Below are 16,370 nucleotides of genomic sequence, written 5' to 3'. Positions count from 1 at the left end.
TGATGTTAAACCTGACCTGAGTTGATAGGTTGGTATGTGACCTTAAGCTTACGTGATGTTGAACCTGACCTGAGTTGATAGGTTGGTATGTGACCTAAAGCTCACCTGAGGTTGGACCTGACCTGAGTTGATAGGTTGGTATGTGACCCTAAGCTCACCTGAGGTTGGACGTGGCCTGAGTTGATAGGTTGGTATGTGACCTTAAGCTCACCTGAGGTTGGACCTGACCTGAGTTGATAGGTTGGTATGTGACCCTAAGCTCACCTGAGGTTGGACGTGGCCTGAGTTGATAGGTTGGTATGTGACCTTAAGCTCACCTGAGGTTGGACGTGACCTGAATTGATAGGTTGGTATGTGACCTTAAGCTCACCTGATGTTGAACCTGACCTGAGTTGATAGGTTGGTATGTGACCTTAAGCTCACCTGAGGTTGGACCTGACCTGAGTTGATAGGTTGGTATGTGACCCTATGCTCACCTGAGGTTGGACGTGGCCTGAGTTGATAAGCTGGTATGTGACCTTAAGCTCACCTGAGATTAAACCTGACCTGAGTTGATAGGTTGGTATGTGACCTTAAGCTCACCTGAAGTTGGACCTTACCTGAGTTGATAGGTTGGTATGTGACCTTAAGCTCACCTGAGATTAAACCTGACCTGAGTTGATAGGTTGGTATGTGACCTTAAGCTCACCTGAGATTAAACCTGACCTGAGTTGATAGGCTGGTATGTGACCTTAAGCTCACCTGAGGTTGGACGTGGCCTGAGTTGATAGGTTGGTATGTGACCTTAAGCTCACCTGAAGTTGGACCTGACCTGAGTTGATAGGTTGGTATGTGACCTTAAGCTCACCTGAGATTAAACCTGACCTGAGTTGATAGGTTGGTATGTGACCTTAAGCTCACCTGAGGTTGAACTTGACCTGAGTTGATAAGCTGGTATGTGACCTTAAGCTCACCTGAGATTAAACCTGACCTGAGTTGATAGGTTGGTATGTGACCTTAAGCTCACCTGATGTTGAACCTGACCTGAGTTGATAGGTTGGTATGTGACCTTAAGCTCACCTGAGGTTGGACCTGACCTGAGTTGATAGGTTGGTATGTGACCCTAAGCTCACCTGGGGTTGGACGTGGCCTGAGTTGATAGGCTGGTATGTGACCTTAAGCTCACCTGAGGTTGGACGTGGCCTGAGTTGATAGGTTGGTATGTGACCTTAAGCTCACCTGATGTTGAACCTGACCTGAGTTGATAGGTTGGTATGTGACCTTAAGCTCATCTGATGTTGAACCTGACCTGAGTTGATAGGTTGGTATGTGACCTTAAGCTCACCTGAGGTTGGACCTGACCTGAGTTGATAGGTTGGTATGTGACCTTAAGCTCACCTGAGATTAAACCTGACCTGAGTTGATAGGCTGGTATGTGACCTTAAGCTCACCTGAGATTAAATCTGACCTGAGTTGATAGGTTGGTATGTGACCTTAAGCTCACCTGAGATTAAACCTGACCTGAGTTGATAGGTTGGTATGTGACCTTAAGCTCACCTGAAGTTGGACCTGACCTGAGTTGATAGGTTGGTATGTGACCTTAAGCTCACCTGAGATTAAACCTGACCTGAGTTGATAGGTTGGTATGTGACCTTAAGCTCACCTGAGGTTGAACTTGACCTGAGTTGATAAGCTGGTATGTGACCTTAAGCTCACCTGATGTTGAACCTGACCTGAGTTGATAGGTTGGTATGTGACCTTAAGCTCACCTGATGTTGAACCTGACATGAGTTGATAGGTTGGTATGTGACCTTAAGCTCACCTGAGGTTGGACCTGACATGAGTTGTAAGGTTGGTATGTGACCTTAAGCTCACCTGAGATTAAACCTGACCTGAGTTGATAGGCTGGTATGTGACCTTAAGCTCACCTGAGGTTGGACGTGGCCTGAGTTAATAGGTTGGTATGTGACCTTAAGCTCACCTGAAGTTGGACCTGACCTGAGTTGATAGGTTGGTATGTGACCTTAAGCTCACCTGAGATTAAACCTGACCTGAGTTGATAGGTTGGTATGTGACCTTAAGCTCACCTGAGGTTGAACTTGACCTGAGTTGATAAGCTGGTATGTGACCTTAAGCTCACCTGAGATTAAACCTGACCTGAGTTGATAGGTTGGTATGTGACCTTAAGCTCACCTGATGTTGAACCTGACCTGAGTTGATAGGTTGGTATGTGACCTTAAGCTCACCTGAGGTTGGACCTGACCTGAGTTGATAGGTTGGTATGTGACCCTAAGCTCACCTGGGGTTGGACGTGGCCTGAGTTGATAGGCTGGTATGTGACCTTAAGCTCACCTGAGGTTGGACGTGGCCTGAGTTGATAGGTTGGTATGTGACCTTAAGCTCACCTGATGTTGAACCTGACCTGAGTTGATAGGTCGGTATGTGACCTTAAGCTCATCTGATGTTGAACCTGACCTGAGTTGATAGGTTGGTATGTGACCTTAAGCTCACCTGAGGTTGGACCTGACCTGAGTTGATAGGTTGGTATGTGACCCTAAGCTCACCTGAGGTTGGACGTGGCCTGAGTTGATAGGTTGGTATGTGACCTTAAGCTCACCTGAGATTAAACCTGACCTGAGTTGATAGGCTGGTATGTGACCTTAAGCTCACCTGAGATTAAACCTGACCTGAGTTGATAGGTTGGTATGTGACCTTAAGCTCACCTGAGATTAAACCTGACCTGAGTTGATAGGTTGGTATGTGACCTTAAGCTCACCTGAAGTTGGACCTGACCTGAGTTGATAGGTTGGTATGTGACCTTAAGCTCACCTGAGATTAAACCTGACCTGAGTTGATAGGTTGGTATGTGACCTTAAGCTCACCTGAGGTTGAACTTGACCTGAGTTGATAAGCTGGTATGTGACCTTAAGCTCACCTGATGTTGAACCTGACCTGAGTTGATAGGTTGGTATGTGACCTTAAGCTCACCTGATGTTGAACCTGACATGAGTTGATAGGTTGGTATGTGACCTTAAGCTCACCTGAGGTTGGACCTGACATGAGTTGATAGGTTGGTATGTGACCTTAAGCTCACCTGAGGTTGGACCTGACCTGAGTTGATAGGTTGGTATGTGACCCTAAGCTCACCTGGGGTTGGACGTGGCCTGAGTTGATAGGCTGGTATGTGACCTTAAGCTCACCTGAGGTTGGACGTGGCCTGAGTTGATAGGTTGGTATGTGACCTTAAGCTCACCTGATGTTGAACCTGACCTGAGTTGATAGGTTGGTATGTGACCTTAAGCTCACCTGAGATTAAACCTGACCTGAGTTGATAGGCTGGTATGTGACCTTAAGCTCACCTGAGGTTGGACGTGGCCTGAGTTGATAGGTTGGTATGTGACCTTAAGCTCACCTGAAGTTGGACCTGACCTGAGTTGATAGGTTGGTATGTGACCTTAAGCTCACCTGAGATTAAACCTGACCTGAGTTGATAGGTTGGTATGTGACCTTAAGCTCACCTGAGGTTGAACTTGACCTGAGTTGATAAGCTGGTATGTGACCTTAAGCTCACCTGAGATTAAACCTGACCTGAGTTGATAGGTTGGTATGTGACCTTAAGCTCACCTGATGTTGAACCTGACCTGAGTTGATAGGTTGGTATGTGACCTTAAGCTCACCTGAGGTTGGACCTGACCTGAGTTGATAGGTTGGTATGTGACCCTAAGCTCACCTGGGGTTGGACGTGGCCTGAGTTGATAGGCTGGTATGTGACCTTAAGCTCACCTGAGGTTGGACGTGGCCTGAGTTGATAGGTTGGTATGTGACCTTAAGCTCACCTGATGTTGAACCTGACCTGAGTTGATAGGTTGGTATGTGACCTTAAGCTCATCTGATGTTGAACCTGACCTGAGTTGATAGGTTGGTATGTGACCTTAAGCTCACCTGAGGTTGGACCTGACCTGAGTTGATAGGTTGGTATGTGACCCTAAGCTCACCTGAGGTTGGACGTGGCCTGAGTTGATAGGTTGGTATGTGACCTTAAGCTCACCTGAGATTAAACCTGACCTGAGTTGATAGGCTGGTATGTGACCTTAAGCTCACCTGAGATTAAACCTGACCTGAGTTGATAGGTTGGTATGTGACCTTAAGCTCACCTGAGATTAAACCTGACCTGAGTTGATAGGTTGGTATGTGACCTTAAGCTCACCTGAAGTTGGACCTGACCTGAGTTGATAGGTTGGTATGTGACCTTAAGCTCACCTGAGATTAAACCTGACCTGAGTTGATAGGTTGGTATGTGACCTTAAGCTCACCTGAGGTTGAACTTGACCTGAGTTGATAAGCTGTTATGTGACCTTAAGCTCACCTGATGTTGAACCTGACCTGAGTTGATAGGTTGGTATGTGACCTTAAGCTCACCTGATGTTGAACCTGACATGAGTTGATAGGTTGGTATGTGACCTTAAGCTCACCTGAGGTTGGACCTGACATGAGTTGATAGGTTGGTATGTGACCTTAAGCTCACCTGAGATTAAACCTGACCTGAGTTGATAGGCTGGTATGTGACCTTAAGCTCACCTGAGATTAAACCTGACCTGAGTTGATAGGTTGGTATGTGACCTTAAGCTCACCTGAGGTTGGACCTGACCTGAGTTGATAGATTGGTATGTGACCCTAAGCTCACCTGGGGTTGGACGTGGCCTGAGTTGATAGGCTGGTATGTGACCTTAAGCTCACCTGAGGTTGGACGTGGCCTGAGTTGATAGGTTGGTATGTGACCTTAAGCTCACCTGATGTTGAACCTGACCTGAGTTGATAGGTTGGTATGTGACCTTAAGCTCATCTGATGTTGAACCTGACCTGAGTTGATAGGTTGGTATGTGACCTTAAGCTCACCTGAGGTTGGACCTGACCTGAGTTGATAGGTTGGTATGTGACCCTAAGCTCACCTGAGGTTGGACGTGGCCTGAGTTGATAGGTTGGTATGTGACCTTAAGCTCACCTGAGATTAAACCTGACCTGAGTTGATAGGCTGGTATGTGACCTTAAGCTCACCTGAGATTAAACCTGACCTGAGTTGATAGGTTGGTATGTGACCTTAAGCTCACCTGAGATTAAACCTGACCTGAGTTGATAGGTTGGTATGTGACCTTAAGCTCACCTGAAGTTGGACCTGACCTGAGTTGATAGGTTGGTATGTGACCTTAAGCTCACCTGCGATTAAACCTGACCTGAGTTGATAGGTTGGTATGTGACCTTAAGCTCACCTGAAGTTGGACCTGACCTGAGTTGATAGGTTGGTATGTGACCTTAAGCTCACCTGAGATTAAACCTGACCTGAGTTGATAGGTTGGTATGTGACCTTAAGCTCACCTGAGGTTGAACTTGACCTGAGTTGATAAGCTGGTATGTGACCTTAAGCTCACCTGATGTTGAACCTGACCTGAGTTGATAGGTTGGTATGTGACCTTAAGCTCACCTGATGTTGAACCTGACATGAGTTGATAGGTTGGTATGTGACCTTAAGCTCACCTGAGGTTGGACCTGACATGAGTTGATAGGTTGGTATGTGACCTTAAGCTCACCTGAGGTTGGACCTGACCTGAGTTGATAGGTTGGTATGTGACCCTAAGCTCACCTGGGGTTGGACGTGGCCTGAGTTGATAGGCTGGTATGTGACCTTAAGCTCACCTGAGGTTGGACGTGGCCTGAGTTGATAGGTTGGTATGTGACCTTAAGCTCACCTGATGTTGAACCTGACCTGAGTTGATAGGTTGGTATGTGACCTTAAGCTCACCTGATGTTGAACCTGACCTGAGTTGATAGGTTGGTATGTGACCTTAAGCTCACCTGAGGTTGGACCTGACCTGAGTTGATAGGTTGGTATGTGACCCTAAGCTCACCTGAGGTTGGACGTGGCCTGAGTTGATAGGTTGGTATGTGACCTTAAGCTCACCTGAGATTAAACCTGACCTGAGTTGATAGGTTGGTATGTGACCTTAAGCTGAGGTTGGACCTGACCTGAGTTGATAGGTTGGTATGTGACCTTAAGCTCACCTGAGATTAAACCTGACCTGAGTTGATAGGTTGGTATGTGACCTTAGGCTCACCTGAGATTAAACCTGACCTGAGTTGATAGGTTGGTATGTGACCTTAAGCTCACCTGAAGTTGGACCTGACCTGAGTTGATAGGTTGGTATGTGACCTTAAGCTCACCTGAGATTAAACCTGACCTGAGTTGATAGGCTGGTATGTGACCTTAAGCTCACCTGAGATTGAACTTGACCTGAGTTGATAAGCTGGTATGTGACCTTAAGCTCACCTGATGTTGAACCTGACCTGAGTTGATAGGTTGGTATGTGACCTTAAGCTTACCTGATGTTGAACCTGACCTGAGTTGATAGGTTGGTATGTGACCTTAAGCTCACCTGAGGTTGGACCTGACCTGAGTTGATAGGTTGGTATGTGACCCTAAGCTCACCTGAGGTTGGACGTAGCCTGAGTTGATAGGTTGGTATGTGACCTTAAGCTCACCTGAGGTTGGACCTGACCTGAGTTGATAGGTTGGTGTGTGACCTTAAGCTCACCTGAGGTTGGACCTGACCTGAGTTGATAGGTTGGTATGTGACCCTAAGCTCACCTGGGGTTGGACGTGGCCTGAGTTGATAGGCTGGTATGTGACCTTAAGCTCACCTGAGGTTGGACGTGGCCTGAGTTGATAGGTTGGTATGTGACCTTAAGCTCACCTGATGTTGAACCTGACCTGAGTTGATAGGTTGGTATGTGACCTTAAGCTCATCTGATGTTGAACCTGACCTGAGTTGATAGGTTGGTATGTGACCTTAAGCTCACCTGAGGTTGGACCTGACCTGAGTTGATAGGTTGGTATGTGACCCTAAGCTCACCTGAGGTTGGACGTGGCCTGAGTTGATAGGTTGGTATGTGACCTTAAGCTCACCTGAGATTAAACCTGACCTGAGTTGATAAGCTGGTATGTGACCTTAAGCTCACCTGAGATTAAACCTGACCTGAGTTGATAGGTTGGTATGTGACCTTAAGCTCACCTGAGATTAAACCTGACCTGAGTTGATAGGTTGGTATGTGACCTTAAGCTCACCTGAAGTTGGACCTGACCTGAGTTGATAGGTTGGTATGTGACCTTAAGCTCACCTGAGATTAAACCTGACCTGAGTTGATAGGTTGGTATGTGACCTTAAGCTCACCTGATGTTGAACCTGACCTGAGTTGATAGGTTGGTATGTGACCTTAAGCTCACCTGATGTTGAACCTGACCTGAGTTGATAGGTTGGTATGTGACCTTAAGCTCACCTGAGGTTGGACCTGACCTGAGTTGATAGGTTGGTATGTGACCCTAAGCTCACCTGAGGTTGGACGTGGCCTGAGTTGATAGGTTGGTATGTGACCTTAAGCTCACCTGAGGTTGGACCTGACCTGAGTTGATAGGTTGGTATGTGACCTTAAGCTCACCTGAGGTTGGACCTGACCTGAGTTGATAGGTTGGTATGTGACCTTAAGCTCACCTGGGGTTGGACCTGACCTAAATTGATAGGTTGGTATGTGACCTTAAGCTCACCTGAGGTTGGACGTGGCCTGAGTTGATAGGTTGGTATGTGACCTTAAGCTCACCTGAGATTAAACCTGACCTGAGTTGATAGGTTGGTATGTGACCTTAATCTCACCTGAGGTTGGACCTGACCTGAGTTGATAGGTTGGTATTTGACCTTAAGCTCACCTGAGATTAAACCTGACCTGAGTTGATAGGTTGGTATGTGACCTTAAGCTCATACTTCAACCTGGCCGTGTGCAAGTACTGACCGTACATATTAAGTTTGGGTGGTCACACGTGGAGTCTCGGGTGCCTGGTTATTTAGAATGACCCGGGCCATTTTTTTTTATCTGGAGCGGACCAGGGCACAGAGGCGTAGCGGCCCTTCCCGGCATCCGGGGACACCTCAAACTTTCGATTTGCAACCCCCCCCCCCCCTCAAACTTTCGATTTGCACCCCGTCAAACTTTCAATTTGCACCCCCCTCAAACTTTTTCAGCCCCCTAAGGTAGGCGCCCGGAGAAATATGTCTCCCCCCCCCGCCCGCCCCTCGCTACGCCTCTGCCAGGGCAAGACCGCTGCTGTGAGTCAAGGGCTCGCTCACGAGATTTCTTATATTTTTTTCAGCGACCAAAGCTTTTATTAATCAATATGAGTTTATTTTCTTATTTTCAGTGCATTTAAAACTTTTTTATTTTAAAGGTTATTATATTTGTTTTATTAATTATTTAATTTTTGATATCTTTATCACGATTTTTGTTTCAGAATGATAAGTACGAAAATAGTAAACGTAAACATTTTTAACAGCATTTATATATTCGAAAGTAATTGATTACAATATTGATTATTAGCCGAAACTCTCCTTTTTTAAAATTAAGCAAGAAAGACAACTGACATCTTTCAAAGTTCAGTGAATATGTAATTAATTTTTGTAAAATTATTTAAAATGATTAATATATTATGATAAGTAAAGATAAAGTATATTCGTAATATATGAAGCACAGTTTGTAAGGCAACTCTGTTACGACCAATAAATTTCAAGGATAGCTATGCTTGTTTTCGCGCAAAGAATTTTTAGTTTCTTATTCTAGACAATAAAACTGTATGTTGCCATTGCATTTGTTAAAATTAGATTATCACGTACTGACAACTGTACATTTTTATTTCGAGAGCAAAAATATTATTTCACAATAATAAACTCCAAAACTTGGAAATTAGAAACTCTTTTCATTCCACATTTCAAATATATGATTTTATAACCAAAAGATATAACAACCAACCTCCTCCTCTGTTATAGAGTGTAATCCCGGTAATCGTCATCGTTTTGTTAAACTGAATTTCAAACGAATGATTTGGGTCATTGGTTGGTGTAAGTACTCGTCCGCAGGTGTCTGCAATGCCGTCTACAACCGCTTCTGCTCCAGGTTGTCCTGGTAGACTGCTGGATTGTTTTACATTTTGTTTCAATGCAACATTACGGCCTAGTACAGAAAAACAATAAATTACCATGGTTAAACGGTTAAATTATTTATTTATTTAGTGTTCAACAGACTAAATCAACACATGCACAGAAAACTGAAGGTTGGGTGTGGCGAAATGTGCCCTTGTGGCAAGGCCCCGGAAAATACGGAGCACGTACTCCAGGAGTGTTCTTTGTATAGCCAGGCAATAGTCAGACACTGGCCCCAGCCCACCCCACTCAGGGAAAAATTATATGGGGCACCTGCCAAACTGGAGACCACAGTCCGGTTTGTCCACGAAGTTCGACTTGTTGTCTGAATCCTCCACCATATTTCACAATTAAGAACGAAGAAGAAGAAGAGGATTTAGTGTTCAATAGGATAGGTTTTGAATAATGAGATGTTTAAGCCTTGCTTTGTAAGTAATGTTAATTATTAATTTAAAAAAAACTTTTTTTTTCTGGCTAAAGCATGGGCGGGTGATGAAAACCAAAATAGCCAAAATGCTTATTTCAAAACCTAATGCTATTAATATTTAGCAAAGAGATGAGTATTTCCATTACATTTGATTTACAAAGCTACATTGCTGATGTCAATACGGGCCTAATTTTTAGGCCAAAAGCAATTGATGTAAAATGACAAATATTGAACGTATTAAAGAAAACAATCACATACCTGCACTGAAATAAACTGAGCACAAATTGAGTAAAGTGTCTCCACTCAGTCTGATAACGTTAGCTGTTTTGTGGATTTCGCAGTAATAATCAACCACGTTGTCGTCTTGGACGTACAATTTGGAGCCACATCCAAGAGCAGTATCCGGCGCGTTTATTTCAGTCGCACCTGTTTTAAAACTGTGTTGTATATTAAATTTATATTTGAAATGACCGTATCTGACCCACCTTTTACAGGGGTGCAGCTACCATACCTTCATACTCCGCAATGCAGGGGGGGGGGAGGGGTGGAAAGGTAATCTAAAAAAAAAGTAACGTTCCCTTTTCCAACCTGACGGTCTATAGGGCAAGTGAAGTAGAGTTCACTTGTTTCTGTGACCTCGTCATATGTAGGGATAATGTGGTCAGCACTATGCCCAGCCGCCTTTACTTTCCCTAACGTGAGTTAGGTGTAACCATCAGAGTTGGGTGGACTCAGGTACGGTCTACTGACTTGAACCCGGATTCGAAACTCGAGACTTACAGGTTAGCGGCCCAGCTCTCTACAGCTAGACCACTCCATCCCCTGGACAGGTAGTTTAAGGGTCATAAAATCTGATTTTTTTTTCCCTTTGCATTTTGATAGCGGTTACTTTTTTTTTACATTATATCTACTACGGCAACGATTGTTTTACAGTAAATTATTCAAGCTGTTGCGTAGCGTAGAAAAAAACAAATGACATGAGCTTTCGTGTGAAAGATGGGTAAATGTTGAAGCCACATTTACGACTAATTGCAGACAAACAGTTTAATATGCGTGCTTATAAAGCTAATCTAATTAGCTTTGTATAAAGCTAATTAAAAAAGTAATTGCTTTTCTTAAATTATTAGTTCAATAAGACATACCAAATAATGATAAAGCTATGAAAAGAAATGTATTTAAAATAAATAATGTTAATAAACATATAGATAAAACGAATGTGGGAAAACGATAACATGCATCAAACATACGTGTTTAAAATACTTTCAACCCTATTGCCAAATATGAAGTTACGCTCTCCACAATTTTTTAAAGGCTGTTAAAGATTTTTAGGGTTAGTGTTAGGCATTAGGGTAAGGTTTAGGAAGTAGGAATATGAATAAAATCAGGGTAAGGCATTAGTGTTAAAACTACGGTTAGGCATTACATTTATGGATTATGGTTAGTTCTAAAGTTAGATCGAATGACATTAGACTTAGGTGTAGGTAACAGTATAGACCTATATTGAATAAATAGTGAAAATTACAGAATCACAAAACACATTGGTTTGTTCTGATTTGCTAGTGTTCGAATAGACTAAGAAATCTTTCCGTTATACACTACGAATAGTCGGCTACAAAAATAACTTAAAAACGTTAAAATCATTTCTTTCCCTAATTAAAGATTCCTTGTTTACATTTTTAGTTGTGTAAAATATTTTTTAACTATAAACCTTTAGCTATTTTCATGCGTGTTTACGTGTTTTTAACATGAATTTTCGGTTTCTGAATAGATTTATAGTTTTATTCACTGATTTAAAAAAAATGGATTCTAAAAGTTAATGTAGCTTAGCAATTGCAAGAACAATTTAAATTTACCCTTTTTATACACCAACCGTAGTTGCAATGTCGGATACTCTCCTATCAACCGTAATTCCTTATATTGTAATGTATCGTCGACACACGTATTATCATCATTGTCCGTTAATATGTCATTGCTGTTAAATATGCCTAGTAGATCCACTGCAATAGTAATAAGGGAAGTAATGTAATCGTACTGAATAATAAAAAGATATTTCGACAGTTTTTTGCCATTTTACACATACAGACTTTATCATATACGGAACATAAAAAGGTACATTGCAATAGGGCTAGTAAGTATTTCACCAACTAACTCATGTAGGTTTTATTGAGCCGTAGAACTGGTTGGTGACCTACCTACCAACCCTATTGTTCAAACAAAATCTAAATAGAGGTTTGACAACCGGAAGTTGTATTTTCTCTATTTTCTCTACTTTTGTTTCTCAAACCCAATAATTAGAGCACCTTTTAAGCTATGTGGACAAAAATAAATTGTTTAAATACTACATTGTATGCAAAGGTTTCTTTTCATTTTTGACGAATTTTGGTGGCCGGAACTAGTATTTAACTCTATTTCCGTATGAACATTATAACTTAGAACATTATAGTCTCGAGTTCGAACCCTTAGGCAGTTGAGGCTCGTTAGCTGGGGACAGCAACTCTTCTAGGAGAGTCAACTCCAAAATCATAAGCATACAACTGCTGCCTTGTAGTTTGTTCTTGATTGGACAAAGGCTAAGGCAGCAAATCCAAAAAAGAAAAGCAGGCGGACATCGGAGTCAATGGCCTAATGGCGCATAACCAGTGGACACGTATCCTTAATTGTGTTGGATCCCTTCCGACACTAAAATTAAAAAAGAAGAAGAAGAAGAAGAAGAGCACTGTTTTAAAGAATAGCTTAAGTTCAATTCCACCATCCCTTCCGGGTGAAGCAATGCTACCCCCCCCCCTCCAAAATTCTCCGCCAACACTCGAGCGAAATAGAAAAAGGTATAATTAGTATAGATAATAAATAATGTAACTAGTATCAGTCTCCACTTAAAATTTATTTTGACACCCCCGCTCCCCAACACTGAAAATTTAAAGCCCCTTCCCCCAGCTAAAATATGCAAAAGCACAACACGTATTAATTTTAGACTTACTGTACTGGCATGTTTTACCAAACCAGCCGAGTGCGCACTTTGTTCCAGCTTTACACTGCCCGTCCGGGTTGCATTGGTTGTTCTCACAGTGACAAATATGTTGTTGATTTGAACCGAACCAAACATGAGCCGACAAGGCTTACAAAAATGTCAATTAGAAAAGTAATTCCAACTTTTGCAGTAGAATATATTTTTTTAAAAGATTATGTAATAAAACATACTTAATGTCAATTAAGAACTCAGAACCAAGCTATTTTGAATAATTAATGTTTATTGTCCAGACAGAGTAAATATATTAGCTTGAAACAAATTTAGGGTTAATTTAAACTTTATTTCTAAAAAACATTATGTGGGTCTAGAATATTGACTAGCCCATATTTCATCAAAATATAATTACTGCCCACATGTCAATTATGATGGGACGGTGTGGTCGTTAGCCTGCCCCTAAATCATAATCATACCATCCCTATCTCTGTTACAATCCCTATCCCTTTTAGGAATAAGACAAGCTAATAAGTCAAATGTGTAGGTAGCCTATTGTCGTATTTGCACTTTCTATGTGGATGAATAGTTTACGGTGGAAATATATATATATATATATATATATATATATATATATATATATATATATATATATATATATATATATATATATATCCGTGACATGGAACACAGCAAAGACAACAAAATATAATAAAATCCAAACCTAAATAAATAAATAAATGTCTTACAAATTAATTATAATTACAGTAACCAGTCAAAATAGAACATTCAAATTTTGTAAGACGTGAGCATAAAATAATAGAAATACAACTCGAGGAATGAAAATGGCAACAAAGCCTCACATGTCTTGGAATGGAATATAATGGGAAAGTAATGCAGAGGACAACAATAGCTAACATAGAGATGCAAAGTGCTGGGGGAAATTTAAAGGATAGCTGGATAAAGCTTGAATGTGAGGCATGAGAATGTTTTGAGAGTAAAGAACGTTTAGGAAAATAGCTTGTTCTTTGAGGAACCGGAAGTAATAATATAAAAATATAATAATAAAGAAATAACTTTATAATTGTAACCAATAAAATTCATTATTCACCACTTTGAGTAATCACTAGAAGACATAGTACACACGTGAGTGTGCTAAACCACATTCCACCAGAGTGTCCCAAATCTCTTAAACGCCAAAACAAACAAAATCAGGTCATCTAATGAACAGACGTTTAAGCTCTGTGACCATCCGTTAGGACCAGGAGCTACACAGATTAGAAATTAATCAGAAAACCTGTCACACTAAAACCTCTTCCATCAGATATTAAAATCCTGCATTTACGTCTTAAATAAATAGTTGTTGTAAATAAATAATAAACCTCGAACATTTTTTTAAAGTTGTCGTGCTTTGTTTATTAAAATTAATTGTATATTGATCTTAAAAAAATGGCTGTAATTTCAAACCCTAAATAGCACTCACATCCTCATAATTTCCCATAGCCTTAGCCTCATCTTATCCCTATCGTTTACTATATCACTATGCTATCTATGCTCCTATCCCTATCTCTAATACATAATCCATACCCCTATTCCCATCCTCATCCCCATCCTTATCCCTGATCATGATCCTAATCATGATAGTCACTGTTCTTGACCAAGCTTACATCATACACACCTCTAAATCCTCTTAAGTCATAGAATATTTATAAAATAAAATCTCAATCAATTTGATCTTATATCAATTGAATTTACCATCAGTTTAAAACCATTGAATTAAACAAAGACAAACTAAAATAGTTTAACATGCTTTATTCAGCAAACATTTTACATGCATCATCTCAAGAGTGGATAAAAATTCCAAGAAGGAATGAAGAATGCACAACCACATGAAGCAAGATTTAATCTGTGCAATAAAAAGATAATCAGGATTCATACAACACAAACACAGATTTAATCAATTTTACCAGATATATAAATAAATAGAAAATACTTCATATCGAACTCAACTTGTTTAATAAACCGATGGTCACAGATGGTCTTATTGCGTAACCAATACATAAATCAAAGTTAGGGCTTTACAAGAGAAATATAATTATTAATCTAATTAAAGCAGATAGAATGAGTCATGACAAATGATTTCAGGACAATTTATCTCACACAAAAACTTCACATGCAAAATAACTCACAGACAAATTAAGTAATGACAAAATATCTCAGGACAAATGATTTCGTGGACAAAAGCTCTCAGCTCTCACGGACACGATATATTGAAAATTAACTCAGACAAAGTATCACACGGCAAACAAATATACTACTAGGATGAGATTTACAAAACACACATATTTTGTATTCATACTTCTATAATACTTTCAAGTATTGTACTATTCTTTCCTTCTTTTCTGTAATTATAAAACGACAAATTATGTTTCAATTTTAAACAATTGAATTCTTGAAAGAAAAATTTATTTATTGGCAGTTTTGTAATTTTTCAAAATTTTCAATTTTTTTTATTTATGTCGTGACCTTTAGCAAAGTACCTCTGATACACTTTTCGATAACCCCAAATATAAGAATGGTATTTAAAAGCATCCACGCTTTCAATCACGTCTACCTCTAGCTGTGCTGTGTTCGAAGTTGAAGGTATGTAGCTTGAAAAAACATGTCTCGTTTGGCTTTGATGATGGTTGTTGGCGATTTGGGATACATACAATTTTTTCTACTTCCATTCTGAGTATTTCTTATTTACTTATCTTTTGATTTAACATTTTTTTTAGTCATGAGTTTAAAGAATCCACGTTGTCTTGATAGCAAAATGTTAAGGTTGATTACCTTTTGATAATTGAAAGAAAGCTGGCCTGATAATTCAGGTTGATTTTCTTTTATATATATTTATATATATATTTTTTTTCTTTTATATATATATATATATATATATATATATATATATATATATATATATATATATATATATATATATATATATATATATATATATATATATATATATATATAAAATTCAATATATGTGTTTATCTGTTAAAGAAAACGGTGAGTTATAGACCTCGTAAAATATTCCCTCGCTGCTGAGTACGTACATTAAATCCATTAACGCCCAAAAGAAAACTACGTTTACACATTACTTTTAATTGTTATTTATTATGACATATTGGGCAAATTAGAACATCTATTAGAAAAAATATAGAGAAATTCACATAGCCAAAAAGGTAAAGGGGTATACTCAGCCGGGTGCACTGTGCAGATTAGGAGTGACATTGCCCAAAGCAAGGTCGCTCAACAAAAAGTTTTTTGTGTGTGCATTTTCACATCGCCAGCGGATCCGGCTATGGCAAATAACACAACGCAATTGGTTTTCAATTTGCTCCGAATTATGACCATCATTTTGTGTATCCACTGTAGGGACTGTTGATGATGTTGGACGACTTTTTGTACTTTTTTGTTGTAAATACGGTTATGCTATTATCCGTCTAAATGCTAACTGATCCGTGAATATCACCTCATCAGTCCTGCTAAAACATGCAGCCGCCAAGCATTAGAAAAGGTTATATCCAGTAGATAAGTAAAGATAACCCATCACCATTTTTTTCCTCTCATAGACACCCGATACAGATTGATCCATTAGGTCGACATCACCCATTCCTTTGTTATCTATCTATCTATATACTACTAAAACTCAAGTTTGTTTACATGTTTAAATATTTTTTTTTTTGTCTGATAGGCTATTGTAACTGGTTCAACTCTATGTGGAGAGCTGTAAAATAGTATGTAGGTAGAGAACATTTTTTTTCATACAGACTGTTAATCTTAAATTTATTTTAAGACGTTAATTAATTTATTGATTTATTCATAGATAGATTAACCACATTGATTTTAAAGTTTTAGAACAATTGCTTAACTTTGACTGAATAGTGATGTTTGATAACTCATTTTTTGTTTGTTTGTTTTTCTGATTTGTTATTGGGGAGAA

The 16,370-nt window shown here is 40.0% G+C and overlaps 1 protein-coding gene and 1 long non-coding RNA gene across 2 annotated transcripts in view; both read right to left on the bottom strand.

The window, feature by feature from the left end:
• Positions 1–9,055, bottom strand: part of LOC131939403 (uncharacterized) — a 43,809-nt gene extending 34,754 nt beyond the window's left edge. Inside the window, exon 1 of the mRNA XM_059297687.1 lies at positions 8,827–9,055. Coding sequence (XP_059153670.1) covers positions 8,827–9,055 — 229 coding nt within the window. The remainder of the gene's footprint in view (positions 1–8,826) is intronic.
• A 2,234-nt stretch (positions 9,056–11,289) lies between these two features.
• Positions 11,290–13,620, bottom strand: LOC131939386 (uncharacterized). The gene is made up of 3 exons (XR_009386417.1): positions 13,494–13,620; positions 12,401–12,538; positions 11,290–11,420 (listed from the first exon to the last, which is right to left on the bottom strand). It is a non-coding gene; the product is annotated as an uncharacterized LOC131939386 (long non-coding RNA).
• Positions 13,621–16,370: the final 2,750 nt, after the last annotated feature.

Source organism: Physella acuta, unplaced genomic scaffold (assembly GCF_028476545.2).
Source record: "Physella acuta isolate Inbredline_101_S28 unplaced genomic scaffold, ASM2847654v3 ptg000276l, whole genome shotgun sequence".
NCBI lineage: Eukaryota > Metazoa > Mollusca > Gastropoda > Physidae > Physella > Physella acuta.
The sequence above is the reverse complement of the archived record's forward strand: the minus strand, read 5'-3'. Positions and strand labels throughout refer to the sequence as shown.